General features: G+C 46.7%; 1 protein-coding gene and 1 long non-coding RNA gene across 2 annotated transcripts; both read right to left on the bottom strand.

The window, feature by feature from the left end:
• Positions 1-12470: 12470 nt before the first annotated feature.
• Positions 12471-18434, bottom strand: LOC309718478 (histone H1-like). The gene has a single exon (XM_082553743.1). The coding sequence runs from the start codon at positions 17683-17685 to the stop codon at positions 17242-17244; it is 444 nt and encodes a 147-aa protein (XP_082409869.1). The 5' UTR covers positions 17686-18434; the 3' UTR covers positions 12471-17241.
• Positions 12471-20803, bottom strand: LOC309718479. Its single transcript, XR_014279984.1, has 2 exons — positions 19986-20803; positions 12471-13875 (listed from the first exon to the last, which is right to left on the bottom strand). It is a non-coding gene; the product is annotated as an uncharacterized lncRNA (long non-coding RNA).
• Positions 20804-24338: the final 3535 nt, after the last annotated feature.

The raw sequence follows: 24338 nt of genomic DNA, 5'->3' as shown, positions 1-24338 counted from the left end.
AATGCACCAAGGTTCCGGAATGTTCAGAATTCCGGAATGCACCAAGGTTCCGGAATGCACCAAGGTTCCGGAATGTTCAGAGTTCCGGAATGCACCAAGGTTCTGGAATTTTCAGAATTCCGGAATGTTCAGAGTTCCGGAATGTTCAGAGTTCCGGAATGCACCAAGGTTCCGGAATGTTCAGAGTTCCGGAATGCACCAAGGTTCCGGAATGCACAAAGGTTCCGGAATGTTCAGAGTTCCGGAATGTTCAGAGTTCCGGAATGCACCAAGGTTCCGGAATGCACCAAGGTTCCGGAATGTTCAGAGTTCCGGAATGCACCAAGGTTCCGGAATGTTCAGAGTTCCGGAATGCACCAAGGTTCCGGAATGTTAAGAGTTCCGGAATGCACCAAGGTTCCGGAATGTTCAGAATTCCGGAATGCACCAAGGTTCCGGAATGCACCAAGGTTCCGGAATGTTCAGAGTTCCGGAATGTTCAGAGTTCCGGAATGCACCAAGGTTCCGGAATGTTCAGAATTCCGGAATGCACCAAGGTTCCGGAATGCACCAAGGTTCTGGAATGTTCGGAATTCCGGAATGTTCAGAGTTCCGGAATGTTCAGAGTTCCGGAATGCACCAAGGTTCCGGAATGTTCGGAATTCCGGAATGTTCAGAGTTCCGGAATGTTTGGAGTTCCGGAATGCACCAAGGTTCCGGAATTCAGAGTTCCGGAATGCAGCAAGGTTCCGGAATTTTCAGAATTCCGGAATGTTCAGAGTTCCGGAATGTTCAGAGTTCCGGAATGCACAAAGGTTCCGGAATGTTCAGAGTTCCGGAATGCACCAAGGTTCCGGAATGTTAAGAGTTCCGGAATGCACCAAGGTTCCGGAATGTTCAGAATTCCGGAATGCACCAAGGTTCCGGAATGCACCAAGGTTCTGGAATGTTCGGAATTCCGGAATGTTCAGAGTTCCGGAATGTTCAGAGTTCCGGAATGCACCAAGGTTCCGGAATGTTCGGAATTCCGGAATGTTTGGAGTTCCGGAATGCACCAAGGTTCCGGAATTCAGAGTTCCGGAATGCAGCAAGGTTCCGGAATGTTCAGAGTTCCGGAATGTTCAGAGTTCCGGAATGCACCAAGGTTCCGGAATGTTCGGAATTCCGGAATGTTCAGAGTTCCGGAATGTTCAGAGTTCCGGAATGCACCAAGGTTCCGGAATGTTCGGAATTCCGGAATGTTCAGAGTTCCGGAATGCACCAAGGTTCTGGAATGTTCGGAATTCCGGAATGTTCAGAGTTCCGGAATGTTCAGAGTTCCGGAATGTTCAGAGTTCCGGAATGCACCAAGGTTCCGGAATGTTCGGAATTCCGGAATGTTCAGAGTTCCGGAATGCACCAAGGTTCCGGAATGCACAAAGGTTCCGGAATGTTCAGAGTTCCGGAATGCACCAAGGTTCCGGAATGCACCAAGGTTCCGGAATGTTCAGAGTTCCGGAATGCACCAAGGTTCCGGAATGTTAAGAGTTCCGGAATGCACCAAGGTTCCGGAATGTTCAGAATTCCGGAATGCACCAAGGTTCCGGAATGCACCAAGGTTCTGGAATGTTCGGAATTCCGGAATGTTCAGAGTTCCGGAATGTTCAGAGTTCCGGAATGCACCAAGGTTCCGGAATGTTCGGAATTCCGGAATGTTCAGAGTTCCGGAATGTTTGGAGTTCCGGAATGCACCAAGGTTCCGGAATTCAGAGTTCCGGAATGCAGCAAGGTTCCGGAATGTTCAGAGTTCCGGAATGTTCAGAGTTCCGGAATGCACCAAGGTTCCGGAATGTTCGGAATTCCGGAATGTTCAGAGTTCCGGAATGTTCAGAGTTCCGGAATGCACCAAGGTTCCGGAATGTTCGGAATTCCGGAATGTTCAGAGTTCCGGAATGCACCAAGGTTCCGGAATGTTAAGAGTTCCGGAATGCACCAAGGTTCCGGAATGTTCAGAATTCCGGAATGCACCAAGGTTCCGGAATGCAGCAAGGTTCCGGAATGTTCAGAGTTCCGGAATGCACCAAGGTTCCGGAATGTTCAGACTTCCGGAATGTTCAGAGTTCCGGAATGTTCAGAGTTCCGGAATGCACCAAGGTTCCGGAATGTTCGGAATTCCGGAATGTACCAAGGTTCCGGAATGTTCAGAGTTCCGGAATGTTCAGAGTTCCGGAATGCACCAAGGTTCCGGAATGTTCGGAATTCCGGAATGTTCAGAGTTCCGGAATGCACCAAGGTTCCGGAATGCACCAAGGTTCCGGAATGTTCGGAATTCCGGAATGTTCAGAGTTCCGGAATGTTCAGAGTTCCGGAATGTTTGGAGTTCCGGAATGTTCAGAGTTCCGGAATGTTCAGAGTTCCGGAATGTTCAGAGTTCCGGAATGCACCAAGGTTCCGGAATGTTCGGAATTCCGGAATGTTCAGAGTTCCGGAATGTTCAGAGTTCCGGAATGCACCAAGGTTCCGGAATGTTAAGAGTTCCGGAATGCACCAAGGTTCCGGAATGTTCAGAATTCCGGAATGCACCAAGGTTCCGGAATGCACCAAGGTTCTGGAATGTTCGGAATTCCGGAATGTTCAGAGTTCCGGAATGTTCAGAGTTCCGGAATGCACCAAGGTTCCGGAATGTTCGGAATTCCGGAATGTTCAGAGTTCCGGAATGTTTGGAGTTCCGGAATGCACCAAGGTTCCGGAATTCAGAGTTCCGGAATGCAGCAAGGTTCCGGAATTTTCAGAATTCCGGAATGCACCAAGGTTCCGGAATGCACAAAGGTTCCGGAATTTTCAGAGTTCCGGAATGCACCAAGGTTCCGGAATGCACCAAGGTTCCGGAATGTTCAGAGTTCCGGAATGCACCAAGGTTCCGGAATGTTAAGAGTTCCGGAATGCACCAAGGTTCCGGAATGTTCAGAATTCCGGAATGCACCAAGGTTCCGGAATGCACCAAGGTTCCGGAATGTTCAGAGTTCCGGAATGCACCAAGGTTCTGGAATTTTCAGAATTCCGGAATGTTCAGAGTTCCGGAATGTTCAGAGTTCCGGAATGCACCAAGGTTCCGGAATTCAGAGTTCCGGAATGCAGCAAGGTTCCGGAATGCACCAAGGTTCCGGAATGTTCAGAGTTCCGGAATGCACCAAGGTTCCGGAATGTTAAGAGTTCCGGAATGCACCAAGGTTCCGGAATGTTCAGAATTCCGGAATGCACCAAGGTTCCGGAATGCACCAAGGTTCCGGAATGTTCAGAGTTCCGGAATGCACCAAGGTTCTGGAATTTTCAGAATTCCGGAATGTTCAGAGTTCCGGAATGTTCAGAGTTCCGGAATGCACCAAGGTTCCGGAATGTTCAGAGTTCCGGAATGCACCAAGGTTCCGGAATGTTCAGAGTTCCGGAATGTTTGGAGTTCCGGAATGCACAAAGGTTCCGGAATGTTCAGAGTTCCGGAATGCACCAAGGTTCCGGAATGTTCAGACTTCCGGAATGTTCAGAGTTCCGGAATGCACAAAGGTTCCGGAATGTTCAGAGTTCCGGAATGCACCAAGGTTCCGGAATGTTCGGAATTCCGGAATGTACCAAGGTTCCGGAATGTTCGGAATTCCGGAATGTTCAGAGTTCCGGAATGTTCAGAGTTCCGGAATGCACCAAGGTTCCGGAATGTTCAGAATTCCGGAATGTTCAGAGTTCCGGAATGCACCAAGGTTCCGGAATGTTCAGAGTTCCAGAATGCACCAAGGTTCTGGAATGTTCGGAATTCCGGAATGTTCAGAGTTCCGGAATGTTTGGAGTTCCGGAATGTTCAGAGTTCCGGAATGTTCAGAGTTCCGGAATGCACCAAGGTTCCGGAATTCAGTGTTCCGGAATGCAGCAAGGTTCCGGAATTTTCAGAATTCCGGAATGTTCAGAGTTCCGGAATGTTCAGAGTTCCGGAATGCACCAAGGTTCCGTAATGTTCGGAATTCCGGAATGTACCAAGGTTCCGGAATGTTCGGAATTCCGGAATGTTCAGAGTTCCGGAATGCACCAAGGTTCCGGAATGTTCGGAATTCCGGAATGTTCAGAGTTCCGGAATGCACCAAGGTTCCAGAATTTTCGGAATTCCGGAATGTTCAGAGTTCCGGAATGCACCAAGGTTCCGGAATGTTCGGAATTCCGGAATGTTCAGAATTCCGGAATACACCAAGGTTCCGGAATGTTCAGAGTTCCGGAATGTTCAGAGTTCCGGAATGCACCAAGGTTACGGAATGTTCAGAGTTCCGGAATGCACAAAGGTTCCGGAATGTTCAGAGTTCCGGAATGCACCAAGGTTACGGAATGTTCAGAGTTCCGGAATGCACAAAGGTTCCGGAATGTTCAGAGTTCCGGAATGCACCAAGGTTCCGGAATGTTCGGAATTCTGGAATGTACCAAGGTTCCGGAATGTTCGGAATTCCGGAATGTTCAGAGTTCCGGAATGTTCAGAGTTCCGGAATGCACCAATGTTCCGGAATGTTAAGAGTTCCGGAATGCACCAAGGTTCCAGAATGTTCAGAATTCCGGACTGCACCAAGGTTCCGGAATGCACCAAGGTTCCGGAATGTTCAGAGTTCCGGAATGTTCAGAGTTCCGGAATGCACCAAGGTTCCGGAATGTTCGGAATTCCGGAATGCACCAAGGTTCCGGAATGTACGGAATTCCGGAATGTACCAAGGTTCCGGAATGTTCAGACTTCCGGAATGTTCAGAGTTCCGGAATGCACAAAGGTTCCGGAATGTTCAGAGTTCCGGAATGCACCAAGGTTCCGGAATGTTCGGAATTCTGGAATGTACCAAGGTTCCGGAATGTTCGGAATTCCGGAATGTTCAGAGTTCCGGAATGTTCAGAGTTCCGGAATGCACCAATGTTCCGGAATGTTAAGAGTTCCGGAATGCACCAAGGTTCCAGAATGTTCAGAATTCCGGACTGCACCAAGGTTCCGGAATGCACCAAGGTTCCGGAATGTTCAGAGTTCCGGAATGTTCAGAGTTCCGGAATGCACCAAGGTTCCGGAATGTTCGGAATTCCGGAATGCACCAAGGTTCCGGAATGTACGGAATTCCGGAATGTACCAAGGTTCCGGAATGTTCAGACTTCCGGAATGTTCAGAGTTCCGGAATGCACCAAGGTTCCGGAATGCACCAAGGTTCCGGAATGCACCAAGGTTCCGGAATGTTCGGAATTCCGGAATGTACCAAGGTTCCGGAATGTTCGGAATTCCGGAATGTTCAGAGTTCCGGAATGTTCAGAGTTCCGGAATGCACCAAGGTTCCGGAATGTTCAGAATTCCGGAATGTTCAGAGTTCCGGAATGCACCAAGGTTCCGGAATGTTCAGAGTTCCGGAATGCACCAAGGTTCTGGAATGTTCGGAATTCCGGAATGTTCAGAGTTCCGGAATGTTCAGAGTTCCGGAATGTTCAGAGTTCCGGAATGCACCAAGGTTCCGGAATTCAGAGTTCCGGAATGCAGCAAGGTTCCGGAATTTTCAGAATTCCGGAATGTTCAGAGTTCCGGAATGTTCAGAGTTCCGGAATGCACAAAGGTTCCGGAATGTTCGGAATTCCGGAATGTTCAGAGTTCCGGAATGCACCAAGGTTCCGGAATGTTCGGAATTCCGGAATGTACCAAGGTTCCGGAATGTTCAGAGTTCCGGAATGCACAAAGGTTCCGGAATGTGCAGAGTTCCGGAATGTTTAGAGTTCCGGAATGCACAAAGGTTCCGGAATGTTCGGAATTCCGGAATGTTCAGAATTCCGGAATGCACCAAGGTTCCGGAATGTTCGGAATTCCGGAATGTTCAGAGTTCCGGAATGCACCAAGGTTCCAGAATTTTCGGAATTCCGGAATGTTCAGAGTTCCGGAATGTTCAGAGTTCCGGAATGCACCAAGGTTCCGGAATGTTCGGAATTCCGGAATGTTCAGAGTTCCGGAATGTTCGGAATTCCGGAATGTTCAGAGTTCCGGAATGTTCAGAGTTCCGGAATGCACCAAGGTTACGGAATGTTCAGAGTTCCGGAATGCACAAAGGTTCCGGAATGTTCAGAGTTCCGGAATGCACCAAGGTTCCGGAATGTTCGGAATTCCGGAATGTACCAAGGTTCCGGAATGTTCGGAATTCCGGAATGTTCAGAGTTCCGGAATGTTCAGAGTTCCGGAATGCACCAATGTTCCGGAATGTTAAGAGTTCCGGAATGCACCAAGGTTCCAGAATGTTCAGAATTCCGGACTGCACCAAGGTTCCGGAATGCACCAAGGTTCCGGAATGTTCAGAGTTCCGGAATGTTCAGAGTTCCGGAATGCACCAAGGTTCCGGAATGTTCGGAATTCCGGAATGCACCAAGGTTCCGGAATGTACGGAATTCCGGAATGTACCAAGGTTCCGGAATGTTCAGACTTCCGGAATGTTCAGAGTTCCGGAATGCACCAAGGTTCCGGAATGCACCAAGGTTCCGGAATGCACCAAGGTTCCGGAATGTTCGGAATTCCGGAATGTACCAAGGTTCCGGAATGTTCGGAATTCCGGAATGTTCAGAGTTCCGGAATGTTCAGAGTTCCGGAATGCACCAAGGTTCCGGAATGTTCAGAATTCCGGAATGTTCAGAGTTCCGGAATGCACCAAGGTTCCGGAATGTTCAGAGTTCCGGAATGCACCAAGGTTCTGGAATGTTCGGAATTCCGGAATGTTCAGAGTTCCGGAATGTTCAGAGTTCCGGAATGTTCAGAGTTCCGGAATGCACCAAGGTTCCGGAATTCAGAGTTCCGGAATGCAGCAAGGTTCCGGAATTTTCAGAATTCCGGAATGTTTGGAGTTCCGGAATGTTCAGAGTTCCGGAATGCACCAAGATTCCGGAATGTTCGGAATTCCGGAATGTACCAAGGTTCCGGAATGTTCAGAGTTCCGGAATGCACAAAGGTTCCGGAATGTTCAGAGTTCCGGAATGTTCAGAGTTCCGGAATGCACAAAGGTTCCGGAATGTTCAGAGTTCCGGAATGTTCAGAGTTCCAGAATGCACCAAGGTTCCGGAATGTTCGGAATTCCGGAATGTTCAGAGTTCCGGAATGCACCAAGGTTCCGGAATGTTCAGAGTTCCGGAATGCACCAAGGTTCTGGAATGTTCGGAATTCCGGAATGTTCAGAGTTCCGGAATGTTCAGAGTTCCGGAATGTTCAGAGTTCCGGAATGCACCAAGGTTCCGGAATTCAGAGTTCCGGAATGCAGCAAGGTTCCGGAATTTTCAGAATTCCGGAATGTTTGGAGTTCCGGAATGTTCAGAGTTCCGGAATGCACCAAGATTCCGGAATGTTCGGAATTCCGGAATGTACCAAGGTTCCGGAATGTTCAGAGTTCCGGAATGCACAAAGGTTCCGGAATGTTCAGAGTTCCGGAATGCACAAAGGTTCCGGAATGCACAAAGGTTCCGGAATGTTCAGAGTTCCAGAATGCACCAAGGTTCCGGAATGTTCGGAATTCCGGAATGTTCAGAGTTCCGGAATGCACCAAGGTTCCGGAATTCAGAGTTCCGGAATGCAGCAAGGTTCCGGAATTTTCAGAATTCCGGAATGTTCAGAGTTCCGGAATGTTCAGAGTTCGGGAATGCACCAAGATTCCGGAATGTTCGGAATTCCGGAATGTACCAAGGTTCCGGAATGTTCAGAGTTCCGGAATGCACAAAGGTTCCGGAATGTTCAGAGTTCCGGAATGTTCAGAGTTCCGGAATGCACAAAGGTTCCGGAATGTTCAGAGTTCCGGAATGTTCAGAGTTCCGGAATGCACCAAGGTTCCGGAATGTTCGGAATTCCGGAATGTTCAGAGTTCCGGAATGCACCAAGGTTCCGGAATGTTCAGAGTTCCGGAATGTTTGGAGTTCCGGAATGTTCAGAGTTCCGGAATGCACCAAGGTTCCGGAATTCAGAGTTCCGGAATGCAGCAAGGTTCCGGAATGCACCAAGGTTCCGGAATGTTCAGAGTTCCGGAATGCACCAAGGTTCCGGAATGTTAAGAGTTCCGGAATGCACCAAGGTTCCGGAATGTTCAGAATTCCGGAATGCACCAAGGTTCCGGAATGCACCAAGGTTCCGGAATGTTCAGAGTTCCGGAATGTTCAGAGTTCCGGAATGCACCAAGGTTCCGGAATGTTCAGAATTCCGGAATGCACCAAGGTTCCGGAATGCACCAAGGTTCTGGAATGTTCGGAATTCCGGAATGTTCAGAGTTCCGGAATGTTCAGAGTTCCGGAATGCACCAAGGTTCCGGAATGTTCGGAATTCCGGAATGTTCAGAGTTCCGGAATGTTTGGAGTTCCGGAATGCACCAAGGTTCCGGAATTCAGAGTTCCGGAATGCAGCAAGGTTCCGGAATTTTCAGAATTCCGGAATGTTCAGAGTTCCGGAATGTTCAGAGTTCCGGAATGCACAAAGGTTCCGGAATGTTCGGAATTCCGGAATGTTCAGAGTTCCGGAATGCACCAAGGTTCCGGAATGTTCGGAATTCCGGAATGCACCAAGGTTCCGGAATGTTCAGAGTTCCGGATTGCACCAAGGTTCCGGAATTCAGAGTTCCGGAATGCACCAAGGTTCCGGAATGTTCGGAATTCCGGAATGTTCAGAGTTCCGGAATGCACCAATGTTCTGGAATGTTAAGAGTTCCGGAATGCACCAAGGTTCCAGAATGTTCAGAATTCCGGACTGCACCAAGGTTCCGGAATGCACCAAGGTTCCGGAATGTTCAGAGTTCCGGAATGTTCAGAGTTCCGGAATGCACCAAGGTTCCGGAATGTTCGGAATTCCGGAATGCACCAAGGTTCCGGAATGTTCGGAATTCCGGAATGTACCAAGGTTCCGGAATGTTCAGAGTTCCGGAATGTTCAGAGTTCCGGAATGCACCAAGGTTCCGGAATGCACCAAGGTTCCGGAATGTTCGGAATTCCGGAATGTACCAAGGTTCCGGAATGTTCGGAATTCCGGAATGTTCAGAGTTCCGGAATGTTCAGAGTTCCGGAATGCACCAAGGTTCCGGAATGTTCGGAATTCCGGAATGTTCAGAGTTCCGGAATGCACCAAGGTTCCGGAATGTTCAGAGTTCCGGAATGCACCAAGGTTCCGGAATGTTCAGAATTCCGGAATGTTCAGAGTTCCGGAATGCACCAAGGTTCCGGAATGTTCGGAATTCTGGAATGTACCAAGGTTCCGGAATGTTCGGAATTCCGGAATGTTCAGAGTTCCGGAATGTTCAGAGTTCCGGAATGCACCAAGGTTCCGGAATTCAGAATTCCGGAATGCAGCAAGGTTCCGGAATTTTCAGAATTCCGGAATGTTCAGAGTTCCGGAATGTCCAGAGTTCCCGAATGCACCAAGGTTCCGTAATGTTCGGAATTCCGGAATGTACCAAGGTTCCGGAATGTTCAGAGTTCCGGAATGCACAAAGGTTCCGGAATGTGCAGAGTTCCGGAATGTTTAGAGTTCCGGAATGCACAAAGGTTCCGGAATGTTCGGAATTCCGGAATGTTCAGAATTCCGGAATGCACCAAGGTTCCGGAATGTTCGGAATTCCGGAATGTTCAGAGTTCCGGAATGCACCAAGGTTCCAGAATTTTCGGAATTCCGGAATGTTCAGAGTTCCGGAATGTTCAGAGTTCCGGAATGCACCAAGGTTCCGGAATGTTCGGAATTCCGGAATGTTCAGAGTTCCGGAATGCACCAAGGTTCCGGAATGTTCGGAATTCCGGAATGTTCAGAATTCCGGAATACACCAAGGTTCCGGAATGTTCAGAGTTCCGGAATGTTCAGAGTTCCGGAATGCACCAAGGTTACGGAATGTTCAGAGTTCCGGAATGCACAAAGGTTCCGGAATGTTCAGAGTTCCGGAATGCACCAAGGTTCCGGAATGTTCGGAATTCCGGAATGTACCAAGGTTCCGGAATGTTCGGAATTCCGGAATGTTCAGAGTTCCGGAATGTTCAGAGTTCCGGAATGCACCAATGTTCCGGAATGTTAAGAGTTCCGGAATGCACCAAGGTTCCAGAATGTTTAGAATTCCGGACTGCACCAAGGTTCCGGAATGCACCAAGGTTCCGGAATGTTCAGAGTTCCGGAATGTTCAGAGTTCCGGAATGCACCAAGGTTCCGGAATGTTCGGAATTCCGGAATGCACCAAGGTTCCGGAATGTACGGAATTCCGGAATGTACCAAGGTTCCGGAATGTTCAGACTTCCGGAATGTTCAGAGTTCCGGAATGCACCAAGGTTCCGGAATGCACCAAGGTTCCGGAATGCACCAAGGTTCCGGAATGTTCGGAATTCCGGAATGTACCAAGGTTCCGGAATGTTCGGAATTCCGGAATGTTCAGAGTTCCGGAATGTTCAGAGTTCCGGAATGCACCAAGGTTCCGGAATGTTCAGAATTCCGGAATGTTCAGAGTTCCGGAATGCACCAAGGTTCCGGAATGTTCAGAGTTCCGGAATGCACCAAGGTTCTGGAATGTTCGGAATTCCGGAATGTTCAGAGTTCCGGAATGTTCAGAGTTCCGGAATGTTCAGAGTTCCGGAATGCACCAAGGTTCCGGAATTCAGAGTTCCGGAATGCAGCAAGGTTCCGGAATTTTCAGAATTCCGGAATGTTTGGAGTTCCGGAATGTTCAGAGTTCCGGAATGCACCAAGATTCCGGAATGTTCGGAATTCCGGAATGTACCAAGGTTCCGGAATGTTCAGAGTTCCGGAATGCACAAAGGTTCCGGAATGTTCAGAGTTCCGGAATGTTCAGAGTTCCGGAATGCACAAAGGTTCCGGAATGTTCAGAGTTCCGGAATGTTCAGAGTTCCAGAATGCACCAAGGTTCCGGAATGTTCGGAATTCCGGAATGTTCAGAGTTCCGGAATGTTTGGAGTTCCGGAATGTTCAGAGTTCCGGAATGTTCAGAGTTCCGGAATGCACCAAGGTTCCGGAATTCAGAGTTCCGGAATGCAGCAAGGTTCCGGAATTTTCAGAATTCCGGAATGTTCAGAGTTCCGGAATGTTCAGAGTTCGGGAATGCACCAAGATTCCGGAATGTTCGGAATTCCGGAATGTACCAAGGTTCCGGAATGTTCAGAGTTCCGGAATGCACAAAGGTTCCGGAATGTTCAGAGTTCCGGAATGTTCAGAGTTCCGGAATGCACAAAGGTTCCGGAATGTTCAGAGTTCCGGAATGTTCAGAGTTCCGGAATGCACCAAGGTTCCGGAATGTTCGGAATTCCGGAATGTTCAGAGTTCCGGAATGCACCAAGGTTCCGGAATGTTCGGAATTCCGGAATGTTCAGAGTTCCGGAATGCACCAAGGTTCCGGAATGTTAAGAGTTCCGGAATGCACCAAGGTTCCGGAATGTTCGGAATTCCGGAATGTTCAGAGTTCCGGAATGCACCAAGGTTCCGGAATGTTCGGAATTCCGGAATGTTCAGAGTTCCGGAATACACCAAGGTTCCGGAATGTTCAGAGTTCCGGAATGTTCAGAGTTCCGGAATGCACCAAGGTTCCGGAATGTTCAGAGTTCCGGAATGCACAAAGGTTCCGGAATGCACCAAGGTTCCGGAATGTTCAGAATTCCGGAATGTTCAGAGTTCCGGAATGCACCAAGGTTCCGGAATGTTCAGAGTTCCGGAATGCACCAAGGTTCTGGAATGTTCGGAATTCCGGAATGTTTGGAGTTCCGGAATGTTCAGAGTTCCGGAATATTCAGAGTTCCGGAATGCACCAAGGTTCCGGAATTCAGAGTTCCGGAATGCAGCAAGGTTCCGGAATTTTCAGAATTCCGGAATGTTCAGAGTTCCGGAATGTTCAGAGTTCCGGAATGCACCAAGATTCCGGAATGTTCGGAATTCCGGAATGTACCAAGGTTCCGGAATGTTCAGAGTTCCGGAATGCACAAAGGTTCCGGAATGTTCAGAGTTCCGGAATGCACCAAGGTTCCGGAATGTTCGGAATTCCGGAATGTTCAGAGTTCCGGAATGCACCAAGGTTCCGGAATGTTCGGAATTCCGGAATGTTCAGAGTTCCGGAATGTACCAAGGTTCCGGAATTTAGAGTTCCGGAATGCACCAAGGTTCCGGAATGTTCGGACTTCCGGAATCTTCAGAGTTCCGGAATGCACCAAGGTTCCGGAATGCACCAAGGTTCCGGAATGTTCGGAATTCCGGAATGTTCAGAGTTCCGGAATGCACCAAAGTTCCGGACTGTTCAGAGTTCCGGAATGCACCAAGGTTCCGGAATGTTCGGAATTCCGGAATGTTCAGAATTCCGGAATTCCGAACATTCCAAAATGTTCAGAGTTCCGGAATGTTAACAGGCAGACGCTGTGGGATGACCCAAGGGGAGGAGCCGTATAACGTCACTGATAGGTTTGTAGCTTGAACCTATTCGCTGGAACGTTAAGACAATATAATTACACTGCAAGCAAGACACAAGTAGGCAAACTTCTTCATGTTACTCGTGCACGGGAGAGAACCAGACAGAGCGCCGTTCCTTCGCTTGACCCCAGTAGCTCTCGTCCGTTCTCCCATACACTGTCCTTTTATTGAGGTTACATGAATATGCATAGGTTCATTAACATACGACGTCTACATACAAACAAAGAGTACCTTGCCTGTGTGTGTGTGTGTGTGTGTGTGTGTGTGTGTGTGTGTGTGTGTGTGTGTGTGTGTGGGGACTGCTGATCAAAGGGTCAAACATCCTTGGTCAGGAAGAGGGTAGCCTCCCCCTCCCCCTAGATGGTTCATCCTAGATAACACGGTGAGGAAGTCCTGCAGTTCATCTAAACAAAGAGCACTTAGACTAGAACAGACGTAGCTACGTTAATCCTACCATAAAACAATAAGACACGGTATGACCTCTCATGCTCCCAAAGTGCTGTCTAATACACACAAAGTTTGCAGACTATCAAGGATCAAAACCTCTACCAATCTACAACTAATTACAAAACTCTAAGCATATATAAGTAAATATTTCTAAGCATAAATGACAATCAACAATACAAATCTAACATTTCCCCCCTTTTTGACCTTTATGCCTGAAAAGTTCCCAGGTATGAATACCTCATGTCTGACAGTTTCAATGCAAACCTTTTTATACTCAGCATATGTCAAATCACCCTAAATTACTGAAAAGGTACACAGTTTAATAAATGTATTAGCAGTTACCCCATTCATTGAGCTCATCTCATGGCAAACTGCATCTTACGAGCAACCAAAGAAATTGTTCATTTAATAGTGAAACTAAAAAAGTAACATTTTCAAAAACATCTCAGCTTGGTAATGCTTCCTCCGGGTGTGCACATCACATGTCTTTCTGCAGAGTGGTTTAAGCTCTGCAGGGCGTCATGAATGTCTCTTCCAGTTGTTTCCATCACTGTCCATAGGACCAGAGTCCAAATGTATGTAGAATAGACATTCAAACATACTAGTTGGTTTTGTGGTTCGTCAACATGGGTCTCAGCTATTTCCAAGCTGCAGACCTCTCAGCACTCTAGTTTTATGGCCTCTTACCAGCCCCCATCACCTGACTTCAGACCTTCGTCTTGTGAGGGGGATATTTATGACTCCTTAATTGTCCACGCTCTGCAGAAAAAGCTCTCTGTGGAAAGGGTGCTGGGTTCCGTCATCTTACTGCTGTTATGATCCCAGCAGCCTTCAGAGTGTCATCGTATGCACAGTATAGTGGCACAGCATTAGGTGATGTTCATAGGAAACTGCTGTCATCACCACCATAGCTTCTGGTTCCTGTGCTTTCACAGAATCATGATGTCATCCTTGAACTCCTTCTGCGCTGTCGATGGAGCTTGGCACGCTCCCCTCATCCCACGAGTTTTCATGTTCCAACGCTGCTGAAGGTTTAAGGCAGAGCACGTCGTACACCTTAGTCGTCTTCCTCAGCGTCAATATTGAATCTTTCATTTTATTTAAAATCTCCTGGAAACTCAGTAGCACAGCTCTCTGTGTGATGTCTGCTGTGCTGAAGATGATCTCTGATCCTCCTGAAGCCTCTCTCCTATCTTGTGGACGATCCTCTCCTCTATTTTGCAGGCAGTTTCATGGTCCTTGCTGTGGCTCCAAGGTCTGATCTCATGATGGGCCCCAATCAGCTTGATCTTTGACCTCAACCACTGCCTGGTCCTGTCAGCTATGCGCTTCTCACTGGGCCTCTGAAGATTTCTCAGGAGATTACTGCTGCACCTGTATTTCCTTGCTAGGAAGACAAACTATTTGGAGAGTATGTCAACAATCATCAAACCACATTCTTTAGTTCAGTGAACTTCACTTATAGGCCATCAAAGCCTCATCTGAACATGGGTGCACCACTTGCATAGGTTTAATATTTGTAAATAAAACGGCTAATCACACAAATCACTGCAACAATAATAGTAAACATTGTTTAATGTTAATCCTTGCACTCCACCTCTTGACGCATGGACATTCCCATGCGTCAACTCACCAAACCTGGATCCCTGTCTTAAAGAAAAAGATTAGCTAGATCATGTCCCAGGCAACATCAGGGCATCTCCTCTGGAGTAGCTCCGTAACCCTGCAATAAAAGATGTTAGCGTGTGTTGCATATTAAGTTTGCTTAACACCTGGCTCTCCCAGGAGCCTGCATACACACCATCATGGCCTGGAAAACAAAATCTGGAAGTAAAATCAAACTTCATACCTGTAAACAATTGTATCATAAGGACAAGAAGCATTCAACATCAGCAAGACAAGTGTCATGTGCAGGTTTTCTCAAATCAGTAAACTACAATTATTTTCATAAGTCGCCTCAGACATGGATCATCCCATGTACTCAGGCAACATTAATGTAATCGGTGACTGCTCTTAAGCAAAGTCACTCCACTTATATATTACTATGGGCTCAAAAGTGGCCAGCTAATGAGCCCATATCAAACTATCCCAGAAACACTGTATCTCTTATTTGTTTTACTCATGTCACTTGTCCGTTTCAGCTGAATCTTCCACAGCATTCTCAAAGAAACTAACATTAGCAATACACATTGACTGTAGTCAGACAGAGGTCAGACACAGGTCAACAGGTTCCAGAGGTGCCATAAAAACACCATAAAGTCAACCCTAGCTGTGGAAAGAAGTAACACCAGTTCTCAACACAGGAAATTTCACACAGGTTATTCACATTATCAAAGTAACCTTCACATTTTCCCATCAACACAATGCAACAGCATCACCACTCATAACCTGTAAACACAGTTTTCCTCACACATAAACCCAGAAATCCTGTAGTAGGAAAAAACATCAACCAGTTGTCCTGGTATAAATCGCATCATCAATTCACATGAAGAACTGGCATGCTGTAAGAAAAGAAAATGCAAATATTAGCGCTTGCGCAGGCGTATGCATACTTTGTCACAGATATCTCTGTGAGCAACTCAAGCCTATGAATAACACACCTGATAAATGCACAGACACAGAAAATGGCATTTAAAAGGTTAAATCATCATGCAACCTCGAGTGTTGCTGTCATCTTTCTGCTCCTGTAAAAGGAAACACATGGGTTCATCTGCACCTTTGTCAGGTGGGGGTTAGCTTCACACAATCATGTTCAGTCAGTCAGTCAGATATTTTAAAATTCTTACTCATTCACTCAGTGGTTCCTTCTTTTGCTAATTGTGGAAATTATCATCACATTCGTTTCCACGCTCAGCAAAACGACGTTATTTCAAAAAGAAAAATAATTTAGACTGGATTTCCTCGTTGAATCCTTTTTGGGGGGGACTCTCATTTCCTAATTGTCCCAAATAAGTGGCTTTCTCCTGAACCCATTTTAAATGTGGAGAAACTCACTTGCAACAATTTTCTTGACGACGTGTAACGCTTTTAATTCCCGACTTGCAGATCTGCTCAAAGAAAAGAAATTCACAAGCAAAAATCAGTGCTTGTTCAAAAATGAAAAATAAAAAATAACAGAGATTATCAAACCAAACTCTCAGTGCACTGTGAAAGTATCAAAATAAAAAGGCCTTGTTAAGTCATGACACAAGCTCCTCATCTCAGGAGGGTAAATCATACCATTAGCATGGTTTATCATACCATCATACTAATCGGCAGGCTCAACTTCACAACAAAAGAAAAATCATCAGCTAGATTCACTCTAAATCAACCATCAGCTGCACAACACACAACATAACCCTAATGTCATATTAGCTATGAGTTTAATCACCCGGTCTGTGCTCTTCACTCATTTAAGCCACAGATCTATTTTATTCAATTTTTCCTTTTTCCCTTCATCATAAAACATGTGACATGCTGTCATGCACTTCACAAAACAGTCTGTTCTGACGTATTCAGAGTTGTGTATCTAAATACAGGATTCACTCGCACATCAAAGCAGGAAACTCAGTGTTTTAGAGTCTCTACTCAACACACAACAAACTCCAACACATCTCATTCACTCGTGCTAGAATTCAATCACCTTTCATTAATCTAAAACCGATCAACTAATTTGCATATCAGCTATTAACCCACTAAGTTGACAGGACGACAGAAAAGCATATTCAAAATAGTATCACAAAAGACAATTTCCCTCATACAGTAAATTACTTATGCTGCCTCAATCAAGCAGGAAGCTTCTCCCAATTTACCATTTTAACACTAAATTTATTGTCTGATCACTGATTTATCAAACCAGGATTTTTTTTTTTTTTTTTTTTTTTCCCACAAAAGTTAAATTGTTGTCCTGCAACCTGGAGAGTCAATTTTTTTCTTTAGGATAAATTCAGTATTTGATAACAAGTGTCTGCTAAATTGACACTATTGTAACACTGATGAAAGATAACAAGCTAATTTTCATTGCATGGGTTTGTGTTATTAGGCAGGTCTAATGCATGTCTGTGGAGCTGCATCTCCAGCAGAGCATGTTCTTAAAGCTGCCTTTCCTACACATTTCTCTGCTATTATTTAATCATTTCTTAACTAATGTGCTATGAGTCTTCATGAGTCATTTTGTGTTTGGAATGGTTAGTAGGGTTAATGCATGTTCTGCTTGTGTGTGTGTGATTTTGTATATGTTTCTATTTTCGCAATGTTTCAGACTCCGTCTCAATTTTCCAACTTAAGCAGTCAGTTTTCTTTTCCCCAGGTTTGCTAACCCAAATTTTGATTTCCCACATTAAATAATTCCTATGTGTTCTCACCTAGTCTTCTCACTCTGTTGTCCTCTCACTCTTTTGTCCTCTCCCTCTTCAACAGTCCCGGCAGTTCTCCTTCAGCTTTGTCCTGTCTAGTAGCTGAAGTGCTGCTGCTGCCTTCTTGGGCGACTTCTTAGCAGCTGCTGCCGGTTTCTTGGCTTTGGCTGCGGCGGGCTTCTTGGCTTTGCTCTCAGTAGCCTTGTTCATCTTGAAGGATCCGGAGGTCCTGGTGCCCTTGGTCTGCACCAGAGTGCCCTTCGCCACCAGGCTCTTGATGGCGGTCTTGACACGGGCCTTGTTCTTGTCCACATCGTAGCCTCCGGCAGCCAGAGCCTTCTTGAGAGCGGCCACGGCTTTCACAATCAGCTCGCCCACGCTGAGGCCGACCTTCTTGGGCTTGGAAGTCATCGTCTTCTTCTTCTTGGCCTGAACCTCGGCGCAGGGCGTGTTTATGATGGAGCCTTTCCCACCACAGCGCTGGCACGTTGAACGCATCATGAAGGGTCCATTTCTTTCATGTCGCTAGCCGCATGTGGCTTGCCCGAGTCACTCAGTCCTTTTTGAGCATTTCAACATGCTGCCGCCGCAGACCCTGGCCTCAGATCCAGCAAGTTTAGCGCGCTGATCTCCAAAAAAGTCCCGAAGGCCAGAAAGACGTCAAATAAGTGTCTCGTGCTGAGAACTCAAACAAAAACTCCTCTTCACGCTGCCATCTTGCTCGCCCCTCCGTGAAATTCAACCAATCAGACAGGAAGATGGGTTTGCTTTCTTCTTCTGCTGCTGTTTATCCACATTGCTGCTGCTTTGCTGGGACTTTTTGTGCTCAGGACTTGCTGCTGTCTCTTTATCATGTTATTGCTTTGGAGCTGCATTCCTTATCTTCAGGGAGGAGTGAGCTCGCTTGTGAGGTTGAGAAACACATGGCACTGTAAATAAGTCAGCCAGAAACTTGGCCTGCATGTTTCCAATGATGTTAAACTATAACTTTCTTCCGACTGTTGCATGTGGAAAATTGATACAGGTCTGCTTTTCACCTGAAAGTGACAAACTAAAACATGTTCATTATTATCATCACTGCTTAATCAACACACATCTCTCTCTCTCTCTCTCTCTCTCTGTCTGTGTTTGTGTGAACAATCCTTTCTTAAAAGCAGAAAATGACATTGTAGTTGTTTTTCGGCTGATCAACACAAAACCTTTTTCCTATGATTATTTCTCTTCGTCTACAATGTAGTAATTTGTCTCTTTTTCACTCTTTTTTTTTTCTTTTTTCTTCACAATAGCTGGTGGTCTGCAAAATCACCGCTCTCACTCACAATCAGAGGCAATCACTTTTGCACAGTGCACAAAAACACTGTGATGTCAGACACATTCACACTCACTTTTTCATCTGCATAAATAAATCATATGGCTGGAGATATGTGCCATGGTGATTCATAAGCATGATCACCAGTTTATTTAATTATTTTTAATCCAACAAAACAAATAAACAAAAACATGATGCTGATGCTACACACACACACGAGTCAAGGTGCAGAAAAACTGCTCATGGAAACGCTGCACACTCTCTGTTTCCCTCTCTTTGAGTAGTTCTCAGACAGCTCTTGATCTGATAATGTGTAGCTTGCTCATCAGCTCAAAAAACAAAAACAAAACTGCAACGCGACATCACACAGTAGTTGCATGCTCTGCCCACAGTGGCAAAGTCTTACACTTACATATTCAACACAGCTTCTCCATCATGTATTTTTAGATGTTTCATACAGGGTTGAGCATATTAGTTGTTTTCACAGATGTGCTCTATATCTCAACAATGGCTCATAATAAGACGACAGTCTTTCACACAGGTCAAGTGCCTCTATGCACTTCATGAGTTTAAATATTTACCTATATCACTTCACCTCACATGTCATTGTACTGAATTTAAGCAACCACAAGCTTAATGTAGATTACTTTTAACAACTATCCACCTCAATTAAATCTATGGTCTGGCACACAGGCTGCTGTCGATCAGGGCAAGCTAAAGAATAAACATTGTGTCAGCAAGGGGTGGGGGGAAAGCCATTCACCAGAGCATATCTTAAGTGCTGCTGATGTGGGCTGGCCTTCTCCACAGCTCTCCAAGGCTGGTGTGTTTTCTAAAAACTTCTAACATTTGAATCTCTTCCATTTATAAGCCTGCGATTAACCGCACGGCTCAGGTCCGCGTGACCGCGCTCGCGTGAACCCGCGCAGCTGTGGAGCCGTCACTCTCTCTCTTTTTTACATAAATACTTTGTGCTGCCAGGAGCAAAGTCCAGCACAAACGTCTGTCTCCCTCCGACTCACTCTTGGTTGCTTAGAAACCCATGATAACAACAACAGTCGGTGTCACAGACCACATGTTCTGCTCCGCACACACAACAACAACAACAACGACGACGACAATGACAACAACACAAAATAGGCCTACTGTCCAGCACAATCTGGACCCCGCGGAACTTCTCAACATCCCACTGAGCGGTGGAGAACTCACTACAGTACCCCACACAGCGGTCTGTATTTCGCCCCACTAAGACGGCGAACCAAAAAAAGTTCGAACTGCGCAACTCTGCGACTTAATGCTTCTGTACAAAAAACCCCACTGAGCGGCCTTGTACATCGCCCCACTTAGACGGCGAATTTTAGCCCCACTAAGCGGCCACGGACAACGCCCCACTGAGCGGCGAAGACGTAATTTTAGCCCCACTAAGCGGCCACGGACAACGCCCCACTGAGCGGCGAAGACGTACAGTTATAGAGTTGGACTCTAAACTTACTCGGTGTTGCTTAGCGTGTAATATCAGCCTCGAATCCCGCCAATCGCCATTCATCGAGGAGAAAAGACATACAGCGAATCCACAGGAACTTCCTGGCTGACGTCAGTCTTTCAGCGCCTCTCCTCCCCTCGGTGAATGCGATTCCAGGGCTCCGGCATCGAAGGACCAATTAATGATAGGTTTGTAGCTTGAACCTATTCGCTGGAACGTTAAGACAATATAATTACACTGCAAGCAAGACACAAGTAGGCAAACTTCTTCATGTTACTCGTGCACGGGAGAGAACCAGACAGAGCGCCGTTCCTTCGCTTGACCCCAGTAGCTCTCGTCCGTTCTCCCATACACTGTCCTTTTATTGAGGTTACATGAATATGCATAGGTTCATTAACATACGACGTCTACATACAAACAAAGAGTACCTTGCCTGTGTGTGTGTGTGTGTGTGTGTGTGTGTGTGTGTGTGTGTGTGTGTGTGTGTGTGGGGACTGCTGATCAAAGGGTCAAACATCCTTGGTCAGGAAGAGGGTAGCCTCCCCCTCCCCCTAGATGGTTCATCCTAGATAACACGGTGAGGAAGTCCTGCAGTTCATCTAAACAAAGAGCACTTAGACTAGAACAGACGTAGCTACGTTAATCCTACCATAAAACAATAAGACACGGTATGACCTCTCATGCTCCCAAAGTGCTGTCTAATACACACAAAGTTTGCAGACTATCAAGGATCAAAACCTCTACCAATCTACAACTAATTACAAAACTCTAAGCATATATAAGTAAATATTTCTAAGCATAAATGACAATCAACAATACAAATCTAACAGTCACAAAAAGGGAGGTAAGCCTGTGTTCTAGGATAATGGCTGACGGCCCAACCATGACACCTACTGGGCACAGAGGCCATAAGCCTCTGAAGGAGCAGCAGGAACAGTTAAAAAGAGCCATTCGTTTAGCTTCTCCTGGATCTTTAAAATTAGCTGAGAAGGAATGCAAAGCAATGGAAGCTGAGCTAAGCAAGCTTATTGCTTCCCAACAGAGAGGGCTGGATGACAAAATAGCCCTAAGTCTTGTGCTCAAAATAGAAGGAGAGAGATGTGAGCAGCAACTGGAACAACTGCAAACCGAGGCAGAGAAACGTTCAATTAACTGGAGAATTAACCAACAAATCAAGAAAATACAGCAAACTCATGCAAAGTGTTGCAAGTGGATGTTCTTGTGGAACGGAGCATCTTCCTGGATGGAGGAGGATGACACAGCTGAAACAGAAGATATGGAGAGCATAGTGGAGGCTTTGAAACAACGGAAAAAGCAAAATAAGAAGCTGGAAGACCAAATGAAGAACTGGATTCCAAAACCAGGAGATGCTAACAAGTATCACACAGCAGAGATACTTCCTTGGGCCACATTAACATCTAATGCTGTAGGACGACAACATGTCATGCCTGTAATGACCCTTAGGGGAGGACAAGTTCAGGGCCCAAATGGACAGACTGCAGTGGTTGTAGGAGGAGTAGCTGATGTTGAATACACCAGGGTACCACTGGTGTTTCATAATGAAGGGCCTATGACAGTTAAATGTCAGTCCCTGAGTGGGAGTAGGGAAGGTGAGCATCGGGCGTGGTTTCGCTCAGCGGTGCTGGCAGGGCTGCCAAACCAGGTCATAGAAGATCTACAGAAAAATCCAGATTTTGCCGTAGCAGATTCGGTGCAGTGGGAAAGACACGTCTCACATCGTTTACAGCTGGAGCAGGACAGGGCGAACAACCAGAAAAAAGAGTTGGGGGAGGCACAAGCGTCTCTGCTCAAACTACAGTTGGCGGAGGCCAGAAACAAAGCCTGCGAAAAGAAAAAAGAGGAAAAAGAAAAAACAGAAAAAATGATGATAGTTGCGACCCAGCCTGGTCCTGGGCCTGAATGGCCAGATAGTGGCCCGGGTCCCTGCACTAATGATGGATGGCCCGCCAATGCACCAAGGCAGAACCAACCCACAGGGAATTGGGGAACCGGTGGATCGTACAGAGGGCGTGGTGGCTCAGCGGAGGGAGTACTAAGAGCTCATAACACGGGGAATCTCAGCAGTGTGCCTTGGAATGTCTGTTGGAGGTGTGGAGCAGAGGGTCATTGGAGCAGAAATTGCCCAGAACGTCGTCAGAACAATCAAAGAAGAGGCTACCAATCCCAGGCACGTGGAGCTCCAAGAGCAAGAGATGGCTATAGGGGAGCATATCAGGCCCCAAACCCGAGTGCAGCACCAGCCGCGCAGTATCCAGTGGCTGACTGGAGGGAGGACCAGTACTGAAGGGACCCGGAGGGACCAAACAGCATGGAAATGGCAGATCCCATGCTGTCAATGACTGTAGAAGGGACAGAATTGCCCTTCTTAGTGGACACTGGAGCAACCTATTCAACCTTGAGAGCAGCACCAGATAGTGCAAAGTTGTCCTGCCACACAGTGAACGTGGTGTGTTTTTCCGGGATCCCAATCACTCTGCCAGTGACTGACCCAGCTTTGACAAAGCTGGGCAAGCAGACTTTGAAACACAACTATGTGGTGTCATCGCAAGCGCCAGTAAATCTCATGGGCAGGGACCTGCTCGTGAAGTTGGGCGCTACAATCACATGTTCAGCAGATGGATTATCTGTGACTTTGCCAGGGGGCCAGCATTTCCCGTGCCTGGGAACAAATTCAAAGACTCAATATCTGCTTCAAGACTGTGAGAGAGCAAAAGCCGACATGTACTGGGGGAGAGTAGTGAAAGAGGATGTTCTGAGGCAATTTCAGCTGTGGAGACCCTGGATAATGAGCTTGGCAGTTTACCTCCCTCCGCGCGAACCCTACCAAGTCAATCTGTTTTATGATAAAGATAGTGACGACACCTATCGTGAATTATTTCAGTCTGATCTTGAGGGTCAGACGTGGAATGTGCAAACACATGACATCTACATCGGACCAGAAGGTGTTGTCAGGGTCCTGGGTCTCCTGACCCAGCGTTTTAGTTCTTTGTGATTTTTGTATTATTGTACTTGGTGTGAGTTTCTAGTTTCGATCCCTTGCCCTTCATGTTTCTCTATGTCCCCTCTGTTCTGTGTAAGTCTGTTTCTGCATGTTTGAGTTCCCCTCTGTGCCTCTCGGTTCTTAGAGTCCTCTGCCTTATGGTTTATGTCTCTGTGTTTCTTAGTTGCTGTCTCCACTGTGTCAAGTTCGCGTCTCTGTGTGATCCTTCCTGTTTTACTTTGAAGGTCCGTGACTTATGTGAATGTGTCCTGCCTTGCTTGTCTCGTCAGTTCTAATTTCCCCCAGCTGTGCTCTCCTTCTGTGTCTCATTCTCCTCATTACTTCCCAGTGTATTTAGACCCTGTGTTTCTCTGTGTCAGTGTGGCGTCGTACCCTCAACAAGCTGTGTGTGTTTTGCCTCCGTGTTACCAGTGTTTTGTTTCCAGTTCCAGTTCAGTGTTTTCTGCTTCAGTGTTTTAGTCCACCAGCGTTTTTGTTTGTCTTTTGATGCCTTTAGTTAGTAAGAGGGTTTCCAGCAATAAAGCTGCGCTTTAAGTTGAACTTCTGTGTCTGAGTCCTGCATTTTGGATCCACCACTCCTGCTTGCACGCCTGCCACACAGCCAACCATGACAGGTGTAGCCGTGGCTGTGAAATTAACTGATGAACAACTGCTTTGGTACAATGTGGAAGAAAATTCAACCCCTCACATTACATTGGCGATCCACCAAGGTCATGGTGCAGGTGATCTAGGTCCGATGGTCAGGCGAGCACTGGACGACACAGGGTGGCAAAGAACCCAAATTCCTAACTTATCTTATGCTCGAAATTGTAAAACCTATCGCATAACTTGTGCCTGTGATGATACAGTGATCTTGGAACATAAAGAAATTTCAAAAACACATGGTGAGGAGAGAGTAGATCATCCTCACGCAGTTGCTGGACTGTCAAATCTGCCCGACAGTCTATGGTCAAAAGGGCCCACGGACGTTGGCCTAGCTAAGTGTCCTCCTGTTTTGTTCCAGCTCAAGTCACACACACCAATCAATAGACCACAGTATAAACACAAACCTGAAGCAGAGGAAGGAATTACAGAAACAATAGAAGGCCTGTTAAGGGCCGGGGTGTTAGAGCCCTCTCCCTCACTGTGGAACACAACAATTCTACCAGTGGAGAAACATGGAACAGGAAGATACCACATGGCACATGACTTGAGAGCCATTAATGAAATATTACCCTCCACCACTGCACCAGTACCAAATCCATACACAGCTTTATCAGCTATCACATGTGGCCAAAAGTGGTTCACGTGCATTGACCTGGCAAATGCATTCTTTTGTCTTCCTCTGCATGAGTCACTCA

Source organism: Aulonocara stuartgranti (assembly GCF_965226115.1).
Source record: "Aulonocara stuartgranti genome assembly, chromosome: 12".
Lineage (NCBI taxonomy): Eukaryota > Metazoa > Chordata > Actinopteri > Cichliformes > Cichlidae > Aulonocara > Aulonocara stuartgranti.
The sequence above is the reverse complement of the archived record's forward strand: the minus strand, read 5'-3'. Positions and strand labels throughout refer to the sequence as shown.